Source organism: Capricornis sumatraensis, chromosome 12, assembly GCF_032405125.1.
Source record: "Capricornis sumatraensis isolate serow.1 chromosome 12, serow.2, whole genome shotgun sequence".
Lineage (NCBI taxonomy): Eukaryota > Metazoa > Chordata > Mammalia > Artiodactyla > Bovidae > Capricornis > Capricornis sumatraensis.
The window spans coordinates 80599946-80616698 of NC_091080.1; the positions used below are offsets into that span (position 1 = coordinate 80599946).

A 16753-nucleotide genomic window follows, 5' to 3' on the forward strand; every position below is an offset into this window, starting at 1 on the left:
TGCTGGGCTGCAGTGTTACATGAACCAAGAACTTCGAGATGTCCAAGCTGGGCTTAGAAAAGGCAAAGGAACCAGAGATCAAATTGCCAACATTCGCTGGATCATTGAGAAAGCAAAGGAATTCCAGAAAAACATCTACCTCTGTTTCACTGACTATACTAAAACCTTTGACTGTGTGATCATAACAAACTGTGGAAAACTCTTAAAGAGATGGGAATACCAGGCCATCTTACTTGTCTCTTAAGAAACCTGTATGCAGGTCGAGAGGCAACAGTTAGAACTCTGCATGGAACAACTGACGGGTTCAGGATTGAGAAAGGAGTACAAGGCTGTTTATTGTCACCCTGTTTATTTAACTTATATGCTGAGAACATCATGAGAAATGCCAGGATGGATGAGTTTCAGCTGGAATCAAGACTGGCAGGAGAAACATCAATAACTTCAGATGTTTGGATGATACCACTCTAATGGCAGAAAGAGAAGAGGAACTAAAAAACCTCTTGATGAGGGCGAAGGGAAAGAGTGACAAGGCCAGCTTAAAACTAAATATTAATAAAACTAAGATCACGACTTCCAGCCCCATCACTTCATGGCCTATAGAAGGGAAAAGGTGGAAGCAGGGACAGATTTCCTCCTCTTAAGCTCTAAAGTCACTGTGGATGGTGACTGCAGCCATGAAACTAGAAGAGGCTGCTTCTTGGCAAGAAAGCTATGACAAATCTGGACAGAGTGTTAAAAAGCAAAGATGTCACTTTGCCGACAAAGGTCTGTCTAGTCAAAGTTATGGTCTTTCCAGTGGTGATGTATGGTTGTCAAGAGTTGTACCATAAAGAAAGGAGAGCACCAAAGAATTGATGCTTTCCAACTGTGGTGCTGGAGAAGACTCTTGAGAGTCTTTTGGACTGCAACGAGTTCAAACCAGTCAATCTTAGAGGAAATCACCCCTGAATACTCACTGGAAGGACTGATGCTGAAGCTGAACTCCAATACTTTGGCCACCTGATGCAAACAGCTGACTTATTGGCAAAAACCCTGATGCTGGGAAAGACTGAAAGCAGAATAAGAAGAGGGCAACAGAGGGTGAGATGGCTGGATGGCATCACCATACGAAATGGACGTGAACTTGGGCAAACTCTGGGAGATGGTGAGGTCCATGGGGTCACGAAAAGTCAGACACAACTGGGCAACTGAACAACAACAATATACCTGGAGGATGGTAATTGCTCAGTAAATATTCACTAAAGTATGTTGAGTGGGTAAATCACAAGGAAAGACAGGAGCTTCTACTGTGCACATAATTAAATTTCCAACACACTCTCTGAAAGTCATACTTCTTTAAGAAGCAGAAGAAAAGAAAACAGAATCAGAGCTGAGGGAGAGACAGTCAATTCAGTGCTGCACCATCACAGCAGCCACACATTGGGTCTCAGGGTGAAGCACTCTACACCATGCACTGACCTATTTTGCCATCAGAACAGCTCGAAGGGTTGGTATTGTTAGCTGCTTTATAAGGCAGAAAACTGAGGAGCACAGAGGTGGAATTCCAAGTCCCTTTCTCTTCCTCACTATTCTGTACTGACTGCCTGGAGAAAATTATTATATTAATGGCTGATTTGTCAAAGTCTCTGCATAGCATCCATACACTCTCCAATTCTCAAAGCCCCACAGTTTCACAGAACACCCTCCAGGGACATAATCACCTTTGAAAGGATGTCCTCATTTCCTACAGCAAAGCTCTATCTGGAAGACACTTAAAATTCGCATTTCCCTATAGGAACCTCTCCAGCGCTAAACAAACAATTTACTCTTTTGTTCTCAGAATTATTTGGTTATCAGTGGATAAAATTGTGGAACCTGAGGAAGTCTGAGTCCAGAAATCCATCTCAGTAAAGTATTAAATCACATGCACACAAAACTAACAAATAAAGAAACAAAACCTAGTATATGATGAAAGTATCTGCTGAAAATACCTGCTGCTAAAAATATGCTCTACTAGGGGTACAAAGGATTAACCCTTTAGTTTAATTTGAAAAATATAAAAATAAAAAATAAGTGAACAGGTGGCTTATGAAAAGAACATGTGAGTGCATACCTGAAGTGCAACTGATATTTTCTTCCTTAAATCATGAAGTCCAATATCACTTATCCAGATTCCATCAATCAGAACAGCACCTTCAGGTTCTGACAATCTAAAAAGGGCAGCAATGAGGGAACTTTTTCCAGCCCCTGTTCTTCCTACAATGCCAAGCTGTAAAGAGATCCAGGAGAGAGTAAGAATTAACAAAATGCAACAAACCTGGGAGAAATGCTGGTTATTGATGATGAATTTTAAAAGTTCTATATAAAGAGTAGTCTATAAGTTTCTCAGTCACGGCACTGTTGACATTATGAGCCAGATTTCATTCTTGGGGGAAGAGGGCTTGTCCTGTGTATTGTAGGATGCTTAGCAGTAGCCTTGAACTCAACCCACTAGATACCAGTAGCACTCCCTAAGTAAACTGTGGCAACCAAATATTTCAGACACTGACAACTGTCCCCTGGTTGAGAGCCCCCTAGTCCCAAGAAGAGTTAAAAATGACAATCTACTGGCAGTGGAAGGCCAGCGATCTCCTAAGTGGTCCATAAGAAGTCAGCCTTTAAATTAGCTTTATTCCTACAGCCTGAGTAATTTGACCTGGAGAATTATGTGACTAATTTTATGGAGATATCAACAAGTAAAGTTAGAAGTATTATACATAAAAAAAAGTATTCACTTTTTCAAGGGCCTAATTATTTAAGCGGAATTATTCTTTGGTAGAAAAACTAAAAAATTCCCAATATTAAATATCTTAATATATTCTATCTTGAAAGAAAATATCTTAAAATTATAAAATGCAGATCTCAGTGTCTTATAAGGCAGAGGACAGTAGACAAAATGCACATAATGAGTCAACATCAACACAACATTTGCTACTTATATGGCACCTTGCACTGGAGCAGTTCAAAAGGTATTTTATAAACAAATTAATACTTGCAATTGCACCTTGGAAAGATACATGTCAAGTGTCAGTCTAGTCATTAAAACCAAAGCAGAGAGAAATTCAGTGCGCTAACGATAAGATGGAGGCTTTTCTGATGGCTCAACTGTAAAGAACGCACCTGTCAATGTAGGAGACTCAGGTTTGATCCCTGCGTCGGGCAGATCTCCCAGAAAAGGAAATAGCAACTCACTCCAGAGAATTCCATGGACAGAGGAGCCTGGCAGGCTACAATCCGTGAGGTCACAATGGAGTTGGACACGACTAAGCAACTAACATGTATCAATGCAGTAGACATGGGTTCAATCTCTAATCCAGGAAGATCCCACAGCTACAGAGCAACTAAGCCAGTGCACCACACCTACTGAAGCCCACACGCCCTAGACCCGGGAGCCACAACAAGAGAAGCCACCACAGTGAGAAACCTGGGCCCTGCAACTAGAGAGCTGCTCACTGCAACTAGTGACCCCTCATTCATTCCAACCAGAGGAAAAACCAGAGCAGCAATGAAGACCCAGCCCAGCCAAAGAGAAATAAATAAAATTATTTTGTAAAAAATTATGTTTATACTATGTTGTAGTTTACTTAGTGCACAATAGCATTATGTATGAAAAACAATATTCATACCTTAATTTTCAAATACTGATTGCTAAAAGAATGCTAACCACCATCTAAGCCTTTATTGGGTAGTAACACTAAAAAACACTGATCACAGATCAGAAAAACAAATTTAATAATAATAAAATGGCTTGAAATATTGTGAGAATTACCAAAAGTTGACAGAGGCATGAAGTTAGCAAATACTGTAGGGAAAATGGTGCCAATGTACTTGTTCAACAATGAGTTGTCATAAATGTTCAGTTTGTTAAAAAAAAAAAGAAAAAGAAGCAGCATTATCTGTGAAACACAATAAATATATGTGTCTGTCTGTCTGGGTGTTCTCATACATAAATCAACATACGTTAAGACACAGGTGACAACTGTATCCATGAGAATGTGTGTATGTTCCCATGTTATGAGCTCTACTGACACTGATCCATCTGTGCAAATGGGAACATTTGTAGACTTTGCATAAATGGGCTGAGATATGTAGGGGCATTGAGGGCTGTTCATGACCACAGGATTGTGAGCTCCGAACTCCAGTGAGGAGAATAATAAGAAACAAGGGACTTCATGGGCAGTCCAGTGGTTAAGATTCTGAGCTTCCACTGCAGGGGACACGGGTTCTATCCCTGGTAGGGAACTAAGATCCCACATACTATGTGGCCACACATCCCCTCCAAAAAAGGCAACTCAAAGAAAAAACACACAGACACATACACACACAAACCTGGCTCTGGCTATTTCTACAGTTAAATCATTAAACCTATTAATATAGTCTGAATGTCTTATCTGGGTCACCAATGGGTTTTACCAATTCCACACGGAAAATGTCACCAGTATCAGTAAGTTTACATTCCTAACACCAAAGACACTTGGAAAAAATCTCATTTTAGCTGCTTTGCAACAGCTCCTTTCTGTTTTTCTTACCACTTGGATCAGACAGGGAAGTGTAAGACAAGAAGTTAGGAGCTGTTGTGTCTTCAGCAAGATGTCATGGGAAAATGATACTACTTTTTGAAATTAAACTGATGTCCAATAAAATGAAGCTATAAATCCCAGGTTTGTGAATGTGCAGGGAACCAGGCCAGGGTTCATCTCTGATGACCACACCAACTTGTTAGATACTTGCTCCTGGATCTCTCTTCACACATCAAACTTGACAAGATCAACATCTGATGCCCCACATAAAACAGCCATGTCCTCTGACTTCCCCACTCTACTTCTTTCCCAGGCTCATAGGCATAACTGTCCACCTTCCTTCCAGCTTTCCCTGAGTCCAGCATGCTGCCAAGCCCTGACGACTCTACTCTTGCAGTGTTTCATGGCTCGATCCCTCACTTTAAGGTCCACATTCACCACCTGGGTGTCAGGATGCATTATCGTTTAAAAAACAAAATAATACAAACTCTTTTCTTAACCATAATCAGTGCAAATGAATTTGAACAGTAAATAAAGACTAGATATACCCTAGAAGTCTGATAAAACCAATATTAAGATGTTGATGTTCTGATTTTCCAGACTTGTGTTATATGTTCTTAAAGATACAAATTTACATATTTAAACAAAATATGATTAGTATGAACATACTGTTATAATGTATCTTCATTTAGAATTTCATAAAAATATTTGTTTTAAATGGGTATATAATATTACAGAATATGTGATCATTTATTTAACAAACTCCTACTGGTAGATATTCAGACTATCTCCAATATTTTGCTATCATAAATAACTCTGTGTCAAATATTCTTGAAGCTCAATCTTTGCAAATAACCTTAATTCCTTCCTTCAGATAAATTCTCACATGTGTAATCGCTGAGAATAAGGTACATACATTTTAAGAGAAAGCTGTTAAGTATTGCCCACCTCCAGAAAAATGATACCATTTTCAACTTCCGCCTGTTTCCCTGCACATTCATAAACCTGGATGTTGTAGTTTTGTTTTAATTGACATCAGTTTGATTCCAAAAAGTGGAGTCTATTTCCCAGGACGTCTTACTGGAAACACAATAGCTCCTGACTCCCTGTCCCCTGCACTTACCCACTCAGGTCTACGTGCTCTCACTTCTCAGATTAAACCCCCAAAGGTTGGCTCTGTGTCACTCCACCCCAGGACATCTCTTCTACAAAACTATCCCCACTGACCTCTCCATCCTTCATGTACATGAGTCAGCTTCCTTGGGGTCACTAGGTAGTTGTGAGGGTTGGATATGAAAATGTGTGTTACACACCTGGTAGTTCTTTTCCCTGAATGCTCTGCAGGTGCCTAGTTCTTCACTCACTGGATCAGGGCATCGTGCCTTTGCTCATGTTGGTCTCACCTCCCAGAATGCCTTTCACATGCATTTCCACCTGCTGAAGCCCTGACCACACATCACTAAGTCTGTCTCACGTGCCTAATTCTGCAGAAATTCTCTCCCTGTCGCCTATGTGTGCTTATCCCAATACTAACAGATGTTATATTATCTTTCCCTAAATTTCCATAAAAATTCTGACCACCTTCTAGCTTACAAAACTAATATACCTATTTTCTTGTTTCTTCAACTGGCCCGTATATATCGACAGCAGGATCTGTATTGGATTTGACTTTTTCTGATTTTTATTCCCTGTGGAGCCCTGAGACAAAGAAGCTTCTGCAAAAAGCTGAGATTTTTAATCAGGCCAGAGAATTTATGGAAAATCTATCACCATATTATTTAGACATATGATAAGTTGGACAAAAGTAAACATGGTAGATGGATCCTATAGCCATAAATAAAACTTCGAATGGCCAACACCTCATTCTCATGGGACAGACAACAACTTCCACCGTGTAAGTGGTTATGGTCATTTTATACAGTTTAAAAACTACAACCATCATTGGTCAAGCATTTACTCTGACCCATGTGCTGGGTGCTTTACATGTCTTATCTTGTTTACATCATACAACAAGCCTACAGGTTAGGTCCTATCAATTCCATTTTTCCAAAAGAAGACTGAGGCTTAATTAGTCTGCCTGAAATTTTAGAGTCCATTAAGTCATAGGATGAGACTCAAACCCACATCTGTCAGCCTCTTTTTCATTCTGCTGATGAACTCCTTAAACCTAGACGGCCTGGTATCTTATCATGTCTCTGTGTAGCTAGAACAGAGAAAGTGGAGAGAGGTGTAGCTGCAGTTAAAGGAACAGGCCTACCATAGAGATCCTGTGGCCAGAGAGGTGAAGCGTGATGTGGACATGGGTACATACAACACGGTGAGTGGGACAAGAGGGATGACATCACTGAGCAGAGAGAGTACTTGGAGTCAGGTGGGCTGGCTGTCAGCAGGAAGAACCAGCACCCCAGGTGGGCTGGAAGAGAAACCTGCAGCTAAGTGGGGCAATGGTTCCCCAGGAGACAAACCAAACAGACCTCCTGCCCTGCTTGGGGAACGAGACTCAGTCTTTATCCCATCAGGTGGTGAAAGAGCCGCACATACACTGCTGCCCGAGGCTGTCTCTGACTCCAGGTCCAGGCAGGGCTGAGCCTGTGGGAAATCCCTCCAGTCCCTGTAGGAAGCTGGTGTGGAGAAGGTAGGAGCAGGATGAAAACTGCCCGTGATGAAGACGAGATTCCACCAAGAGGATGCAAAGAAATGCAGTGGAATCACACAGAGTTGAATTATAAAGCATAAGCGCAATTTGCAGAATATGAAAGTAAGTAAATCTATAGGGGAAGTGGCACAGAACTTTCTAGAGCCTCATGCTCAGTCATAACAGGGACTTGGGTAACTCCTGAGCTCAACTTCAACCTGTCAAGGGATGTTTAATAGAAATCACAGGTTATCACTCATAAGAAACGCCTATGGGAGAGAAAGGAATTTACCAGAAGGTCTTGTTCAAATGAGTAAAGAGGTCTGGATAGGCCTGAGACTCTGCATTTCTAGAAAGCTCCAGGAGATGTAGGAGCTGCTGGCCCTGATACCACAGTCTGAGTCACAAGGAATTAGAAAGCAGGTAAGGGAAGTGGGACAATCTGGAGTGAAGAGAGGGGTTGCTGAGGAGATACTATGTAAAAAAGGAGAAAATGTAGGATACTAATATTTTTGCACATTACAGCAAGGTCTAGTAAGCATCTCTAAAAGTGTATTATAGAAGTAAGAGCTCTGAGCAAGAAAAAAATAACAAACCAAAACCAATCTATTCTGAGAGCTGGATAAATGCTTTAAAATGTCCCAGAACTCTAAAATCATTAAATCAACCACAAAACCATCTAAATGAAAATTGCAACCTGTGTTCAGAATCTAACCAGGAAAATTAAGGTGCTATTTACCTCATTTAGTTTTACTTGCTATTTCTTCCATGAATTAGAATTCTATGTAGTACCTACTACATTCTCCTATTGACTCTAACTTTCAGGAATCAGGACAGCAGAGGAAACAATGGAAAGAGAATAAAGCCCCATTTTGGCTGGGCAGGCTCACTCCCACATCCCCCGCAGCAGCCTCTTACAAACAAACCCAGCACCACAGGGGGACCCAGAGTGATGCGGTGGGACAGGTTAGCAGGAGAGGGAACCTGGGATGTTCACAGGTGGAGTACAATCACTTCCTGAACATGCTGCATGGGTATTATCTCCAAACACAGAAATGAAGCTAACGTTGTTAGGGCAGAGGGGGATGACAGAGGATGAGATGGTTTGATGCCATCACCAGCTTGAAGGATATGAGTTTGAGCAAGCTCCAGGAGTTGGTAATGGACAGGGAGGCCTGGTGCTGCAGTCCATGGGGTCACAGAGTTGGACACAACTGAGTGACTGAACTGATCTATGGTATGGGGAATAGACCAAGTCAGAGATCAAAAGTCAAGCTACCACAGTCATTAATTTAGTTTCCAAATTCAATTTGCCCTCAAATATTTTGGAATCTCAATAGTCCTATGATTTGCAGTTTTTAAGAAGGAAGAATAGAATCTATTATGTTCATAAGTTGTACTGCAGAGTTTCTTAAATAATTCCTATTTTATGGCTTTGGGGAAAATTAAGACAAGTGCAAGTTAACAGAATCACATTTACAACAGGAAATCTGACAGACACTGTCTGAGAGTAAGCTAACATCACCTACAGTGCTCTCAGGGACAGGATTCTATCAAGAGCTGTGGTTAATGTTTTCCCAACAGAACAGTCCTCAGCCTCTTCCTGAACTGCGATGGAACTCGAAATAATTACGAGTCACCTTTAGTGCTGCAACTAACTGAAGCTGCTCCCTGGGTATCCTTTTGGCAATAAATTGAATATGTATTTTCATGTTACAAGTGTATCATTCATTAAATTACAGCTATAGCCCACTGGGGGTTGTGGCCAAAGAGTTAAAGAACAGTGTTTTCATTTGTTCATGCAGTTGTCTTGTGTGTATGTTCTGGCTACTGGCTGCTCACTCCTGTGTGTTACTCGCCCTTGCAGACAGCAGTTCCTCAACACCCTCTCTAAGCCCTGCAGAATGCCACTTTCTAGGGAACAAACATGAAAATAAGATGCTCCTTGATTTTAAAAAGCCTCAAGGTACCGTGAGATACAGACCTCAAATTACAAAGCACGACACAGATGCTATCTTACATTTTAATTATGATAAAGTTCACGTAACATAAAATTTAACTACTTGACCATTTCTAAGTGGATGGTTTAATGTTCAGTACATTCACATGGTGTGCAACCAAGCTCGATAATTTTTTTTTTGCATCATAAAACTGAAATTCTATAACCATGAAAGAAACAACTCCCCATTGCCACTCTCCAAGTCCTTGGAGACCACCATCCTACTTCCTGTCTTCCTGAATTTGACCACTCTGTGTCAAATCCATAGAATTTCACCACCTCACATGAGCAGAATCAGAGTATTTGTTCCTTTCATGTCTGACATTTAGCAAGATGTTGTCAAAGTTTAGCCATTGGTCAGAAATTTCCTCCTTTTAACCATTGGATATTTCATTGCAAGGATTAGTTCCTTCCAACTTTTGGCTACTTTGAACATAGTTGTACTGTGAATGTTATCTTAAAAGAATATATAAGACACTAAGGAAGAATTGAGGGTCTCGAAGATGCATTAGAGTCGCCTCAGAAAATGAGACTTTCACCATCCAGATGACAGAGGGGAATGTCTCTGAGGCAGAGGGCAGACTGTACACTGGAAGCTGGGAGGATGTGGTGCTTTGGGAGAACCTACACACAACCCGAGTATAGTGGTGTGTGTTAGTCAGGAGACATTCTGGCTCCAGAGGAAGATGAGGAAGAGCTTCCTACCAACTTGTCTGCTCTGTTTTATTCTCTTCTTCAAGACTCTGCCCTGTTCCAGGCCAAGGGCCTCAAGTTGAATATGAAGGAACATCACAGCAGACATGAACACTGGCTGGTTCAGGTCACAAGCCTCTCTGCCATCTCCCATGTGGATCTTCCCTGCTCTGTTCAATTTGCTTTTGACTTTGAGCAAATCTCTAGGTCCTGCCTCCGTCACAGGCCCTGGTTCCTCAGCCCTGACTGAGTCATGATTCTGGGGTCTACTTTAGTAACAAGCTCACCCCATGGCCCCTGCTGGAGTGGACTTGGGGCTGTGCTCTGGTTCCCACAGCAGCTCTCCCAGCCCAGTAAGGATCAGATCTGTGCTAAAGAAAGATGACACAATCTGTGGGGGGAGGCCAGGGGGATGGCAGCTCAGCATGGATGTGTAGGAAGACAAGTCTACAGAAAAGACCGAGAGACAGGAGCAGGTTGCAAACAGAGGGCACCGTGGGAGAAAGAGAAGGTTTCAGAAATACAAAGAAGAAAAGATGGAAAGGAGACCATGGAGAATTAAGGACAGGGAGCTAGGACTGACTTACCAGACTTTGTATGAATAATCAAGTGTCACATATAGTGTCCTGGGTCAGGTTAAAATTGAGCCCAGGAGCCCAGGGCCCACCAACCACCATGAGGAAGCTCACAATACAGGGAATAAAAAATGCTTGTATCCCCATTCCGTGGTTAGTTTCCAAGAAAGATTCACCTACATATCACTGATTAAATCTTCTCTCTCCCTGACACACTGGCAAGGAAACCAAGAGCAGATGTGATGCTAAATCTTTAGCTGGATTTTAAAGAGGCAAATGGCTTAAACTAACCTTTTCTCTTGGGTCAATAGGTGCTTCCACCTCCTTCAATACCAGAGGCCTATCCAAGCTGTACCTGAAGTTGATATCAAAGTCAATCTCTCCTCTATGGGGCCAGGATGGTGGCGGACGATACTCATATTCCCAGAGTGCTTCTTTCTCAAGGTCTGTATATTGAATCCCCCTTTCTACTGAAATCATCTGAAACACATATGATATCACATGAGTTAGTATCAGAGAGTCTTGTTTATGGATGTTTAGAGACTGTAAATGAGGCATTTTTCTTTTTTTATCTTATATCTGATTTTATATGGTTCAGAACATCCCAGGTCTCTTAGCATCCACACAGGACAGAAACAGGAGTTTAATGAGACCTTGGATGATTTGCAAATTTGTTCATCATCTTCAACACTTTTGCTTACAGCCACTTCCTTCAAATTTATATTAACACTAAAAGAATTAGAGAAATGAATGATAAGGTTTTATTGATCCACTTTTCACAACTGAATGAAAAACAAGAGCATTTTTTCAAAGAAAAGAATATATATGGACACCAATCAGTAATGTGTGGCTACAGAAGGGCCATGTGTTATAGATAACAGAACTGGATGGTCATCAAACCTCCATTTAATTATTAGTCATTTTCTATTTTATTAGAAAAGAGAAGTGAAAAGATTTCATTTTTATTGCTTTTCTCCCTTTAGGAGAAGCTGCAAATATTCAAAAGTATATAATTTATATATTGACTAAGGCCTCATGAACAACCATGACACCACATCTTTGAGAGCACTTTCTGAGAGGGAGCTTATCCTACCAGAAAGAAGGGCCACCAGAAAATTCAGGTGTTCAACACAAACAAGAATAAGTGATAAAATGGGGGAGGGGTAGGAGAGAGGAGCATATTAATTAAAGAAACCTCAAAAAACTGAATTCTTTATTTTACAAAATATGAGGAATCGCCAATTAAGAAACAAAGATAAACAAGCTGCTAAGAAATTAGCTTCTCTCCAGGATTTCAGAACCTCCCTCCTACAGACATTTATTGTATTGGAGGACAGTTTGATGTGAATATAAAACCTTCTGACAATGGCACATGTAAGGCTGAAAAAAGACATATATATTTTATTTTACATTAACTTTAAGCAGATGGAGAAGAATGTTGAAAAACTGTGTTAACTAAGATGTAAAAATAATAGTTTTACTATTTTACATAAGAATTGCTTTTATGTCACTTAACAGCAAGGAGACTTGAAAAGGCTAAGAACAGAAAGATAAACATCACCATATTCTCCACTTCGGTGCTTTGCCTGACGCACCACTGGAACATCCCCGTGAGTGTGAGGGTGAGAGACAGCACCAGGCCAACCTGCCCGAGATCCAAAGCTAAATGTGGAAGAAGAGGAATAAAGTCAGTCTCCTTATCAACCCCTCACACAGGTCGTTCTATCACTTTACAAAGAAGACTCCTTTATTTTTGTGAGTTTCAATGGAGTATGGTTGATTTACAAAGTTGTGTTAGTTTCAGGTGTACAGTAATGTGAATTAGTCATATATACATATTTACTTTATATATATATATATCATCCACTCTTTTAAAGTTATTTTTTCCCATATTTGTCATTATGGAGTATCAACTAGAGTTCCCTTTGCAATACAGAAGGTCATTTTTAGTATCTATTTTATATATAGTACTGAGAAGACTTCTTTATAACATTTAAATCATTTGCATGTAATGATAGTATTACTCATAATATTACTTCTAATGACTGAGATAATAATACAGTTAAAAAAAAAAACTCCATCATGAGGGACTTCCCTGGTGGTCCAATAACTAAGAATCCAAGCTTCCCATCAGGGGGCTGAGGTTTGATCACTGGTCAGGGAACTAGATTCCGCATTCCACAACTGAGCACTCATGTGCTGCAACCAAAGTCCTGCCTGTCACAACTGAGACTGAAGATCCCACGTGTACCAACTAAGACCCAGAGGAGCCAAATTAAAAAGTAAATTTTTTAAAATATTATGAATTTAGAAAGCATTGACAATATTGTTGTTGTTGTTCAGACACTAAGTTGTGTCTGACTCTTTGTAATGCCATAGACTGCAGCACACCAGGCTTCCATGTCCTTCGCTATCTCCCAGAGCTTGCTCAAACTCATGTCCTTCACGTCAGTGATGCCATCCAACCATCTCACCCTCTGTCATCCCCTTATCCTCCTGTCTTCAATCTTTCCCAGCATCAGGGTTTCTAAAGAGTTGGCTCTTCATGCCAGGTGGCCAAAGTATTGGAGCTTCAGCTTAAGCATCAGTCCTTCCAATGAATAGTCAGGACTGATTTTGTTTATGATTGACTGGTTTGATCTCTCTGCAGTCCAAAGGACTCTGAAGAGTCTTCTCTAGCACCACAATTAAAAAGCATCAATTCTTCTTTCTATTATTGGGATATTTTATTACTATAGACTCTCAGTCTCTTCACTTTCTGCCATTAGAATGGTATCATCTGTATATTTAGGGTTATTGATATTTCTCCTGGCAATTGTGATTCCAGTTTGTGAGTCATCCAGCCTGGAATTACACATAATGTATTCTGCATATAAGTTAAATAAGTAGGGTAACAATATACAGCCTTGTCGTACTTCTTCCCAATTTTGAACCAGTCCATTGTTCCATGTCTGGTACTAACTGCTGCTCTTCACCTGAATACAGGTTTCTCAGGAGACAGGTAAAGTAGTCTGGTATTCCTATCTCTTTCAGAATTTTTAACAGTTTGTTCTGATCCGCACAATCAAAGGCTTTTGTGTAGTCAATGAAGCAGATGTTTTCCTGGAATTCTCTTGCTTTCTGTATGATCCATCAAATGTTGGCAATTTGTCCTCTAGTTCCTCTGCCTTTTATAAACCTAGCCTGTACATCTCAAAGTTTCCAGTTCATGTACTGTTGAAGCCTTACTTGAAGGATTTTGAGCATAACCTTACTAGCATGTGAAATGGTACAATCGTATGGTAGCCTGAACATTCTTTGGCATTACCCATCCTTGGGATTGGAATGAAAACTGACCTTTTCCAGTCCTATGGCCACCACTGAGTTTTCCAAATTTGCTGATATATTGAGTGCAGCACTTCAGCGGCATCACCTTTTAGGATTTGAAATAACTCAGCTGGAATTCCATCACCTCCACTAGCTTTGTTCACAGTAATGCGTCCAAATGCCCACTTGACTTCACACTCTAGGAAGTCTGGCTCTAGGGGAGTGACCATACCATCATGGTCATCCAGATCATTAAGATCTTTTCTGTACAGTTCTTCTGTGTATTATTGCCAGCTCTTCCTAATCTCTTCTGCTTCTCATAGGTCCTTACGATTTCTGTCCCTTATACTAGTAATTCCAACTAGATTGAGATATACTTTACAGTGTTATATAGGTGAGGGTCATGTCATTATTCAAGATCATTCCTGGTGACTCAGTTGGTAAAGAATCTGCCTGCAGTGCAGGAGATCCAGGTCAATCCCTGGGTCAGTAAGATCCCTTGTAAGCAAATGTCAGCCCAATCCAGTATTCTTGCCTGGAGAATTCCATGGACATATAAGCCAGGCAACAGTCTATGGGGTTGCAAAGAGTCATACACAACTGAGTGACTTTCACTGTCACATGTCATTATTCAGAGTTTTGTTTTTACGGCTTCAATTTTCATTGTATAATTTCATTTTCTACATCCAATGTAGTTGCAGTTGCAACCACAAATACAAGGCAACGGGTTCTAAGAGCCAGTGCTTTTAAATCTAAAGTATTATTCTCGTTGTTCCATTATCAAAGACTGTGATTCAGGGTTATTACTATGGAATAGTTAGGGATGGTGAATTCATGCCATGCACCGCAACAGCTGTTCATCTGGTACCCACACAACAGTGTGGACACTGTTCTTTGCTACATAGAATCTTTATCTGCCCAGTACCCCAGGCACCTACAACCAAGAGATCCAAGTACCCTACGGTTAAACCTAAACCCTAAGCTGTACAAAAAGCTTAATAGTCAATTTGGCTCTCTCCATCCACATACAGGACACTACCTGGAATATTCAGAAGGTCAGCTTACTACAGCTGCATGGACCTCAACCAATTTAAAGAAAGATAAAAAGATAAAAGTTCTCAACACAGACCTACAGTAAATAAACAAACAAACAAACCACCCAAAGTAATCGACAGATTCAGTGCAATCCCTATCAAACTGCCAATGGCATTTTTCACAGAATTAGAACAAAAACTTTTATATTTTGTATGGAAACACAAAATACTATGAAAAGCCAAAGCAATCTTGAGAAAAACAAAGTAGAAATTTGAAGCTCGGTAGAATCAGGCTCCTTGTCTTCAGACTATACTGCAAAGCTACAGCAACTGAAACAATATGCTACTGGCACCAGAAACAGAAATACAGATCAATGGGAACAGGATGGAAAGTCCAGAGATAAACCCGTGCACCTAAGGTCACCTATGACAGAGGAAGCAAGGATACACAGTGGATAAAGACAGTCTCCTCAATAAGTGGTGCTGGGAAAATTGGACAGCTATATGTAAAATAATAAAACACTCCCTAACATCATACACAAAAATAAACTCAAAATGGATTATAGACATATAGGTATCACCAGACAATATATAACTCTTAGATGAAAACACAGGGAGAATTCTCTCTGACATAAATTTCAGCAAGATCTTTTTTGATCAACCTCCTAGAGTAATGAAGACAAAAGATAAACTAATGGGACCTAATTAAGCTTAAAAGATTTTGTACAGCAAAGAACACCATAAACAATACTGAAAAGACAACTTTCAGAATAGGGAAAAATATTTGGAAACAAAGTGACTGACAAGGGATTACTCTCTGAAATACACAAACAGTTCATGAAGTTCAATATGAAAAAAAATCCCAATCAAACTATTGGCAGAAGATTAAAACACACACTCTCCAACGAACACATACAGATGGCCAAAAAGCACATGAAAAGATGGTCAACATCTCTAATTATTAAAGAAATGCAAATCAAAACTATCGTGAGGTCTCACCTCACACTAGTCAGTATGACCATTGTCAAACAATCTACAAACAATAAATGCTGGAAAGGATGTGAAGAAATGCTCCTACCCTGTTGCTAGGAATGTAAATTGGCACAGTCACTATGGAAAATGATATGGAAATTCCTTTAAAAACTAAAACCAGAGCTACCACGTCATCCAGCAATCCCACTCGTGGGCATATCTCCAGAGGAAACCATAACTCCAAGAGATATATGCACCCTAATGTTCCCTGCATTACTATTCACAATAGCCAGGGCATGGAAGCGACCTAAATGTCCATCAACAGAGCACTGGGTAAGGAAGACGTGTGGTATCATATAGACAATGGAATATTATCCAGCCACAACAAAGGGCAAAATAATGCCATTTGCAGCAACATGGATGGATACAGAGATTTTCATACTAAGTGAAGTATGTCAGACAGAGAAACATAGAATATGATATTGCTTATACAAGAATTCTAACAAAAGGCAACAAATGAACTTATCTGCAAAACAGAAGTAGAGTCACAGATGTGGAAAATAAACTTATGCTGACCGGGGGATAAGGGAAGGGAGGGATAAACTGAAAGACTGGGATTGACACATACATACTACTATATATAAAATATTAAAATAGATATTTAATAAGAAACAAATGTAAAGTACAGGGAACTCTGTAATGACCTATATAGGAAAAGAATCAAAAAAGGAGTATATATGTACACGTATTTCAGATTCATTTTGCTATACACCGTAAAGTAAGACAACTGTGTAAACCGGTAAAATTTAAAAGAATGGTCCGAGCCAGATAAAGCAGGGGCCCAAGACACCATAGGTCTGCTGGTGGCACTTTCATATCTGGTCTTTGCTCTTAAAGATTCTGAAAGTCCAGAACAGAAATTCTTTTCTAAAGGACAATTTCTTTGAAGTTAATTAAAATGCAAATTACTAAAAAAAAAAGATACATGCACCCCAATGTCC

General features: G+C 40.1%; 1 protein-coding gene across 2 annotated transcripts in view; it reads right to left on the reverse strand.

Annotated features, from left to right (window-relative positions):
- LOC138088939 (ATP-binding cassette sub-family C member 4-like) overlaps nt 1-16753 on the reverse strand; it is a 157757-nt gene that overhangs the window by 30950 nt on the left and 110054 nt on the right. For both annotated transcript variants that reach the window (XM_068984192.1, XM_068984190.1), the window contains 3 exons: nt 12002-12102; nt 10732-10920; nt 2093-2248 (listed from right to left, as the gene is read on the reverse strand). In XM_068984192.1, the coding sequence (XP_068840293.1) occupies nt 2093-2248; nt 10732-10920; nt 12002-12102 (446 nt within the window). The remainder of the gene's footprint in view (nt 1-2092; nt 2249-10731; nt 10921-12001; nt 12103-16753) is intronic.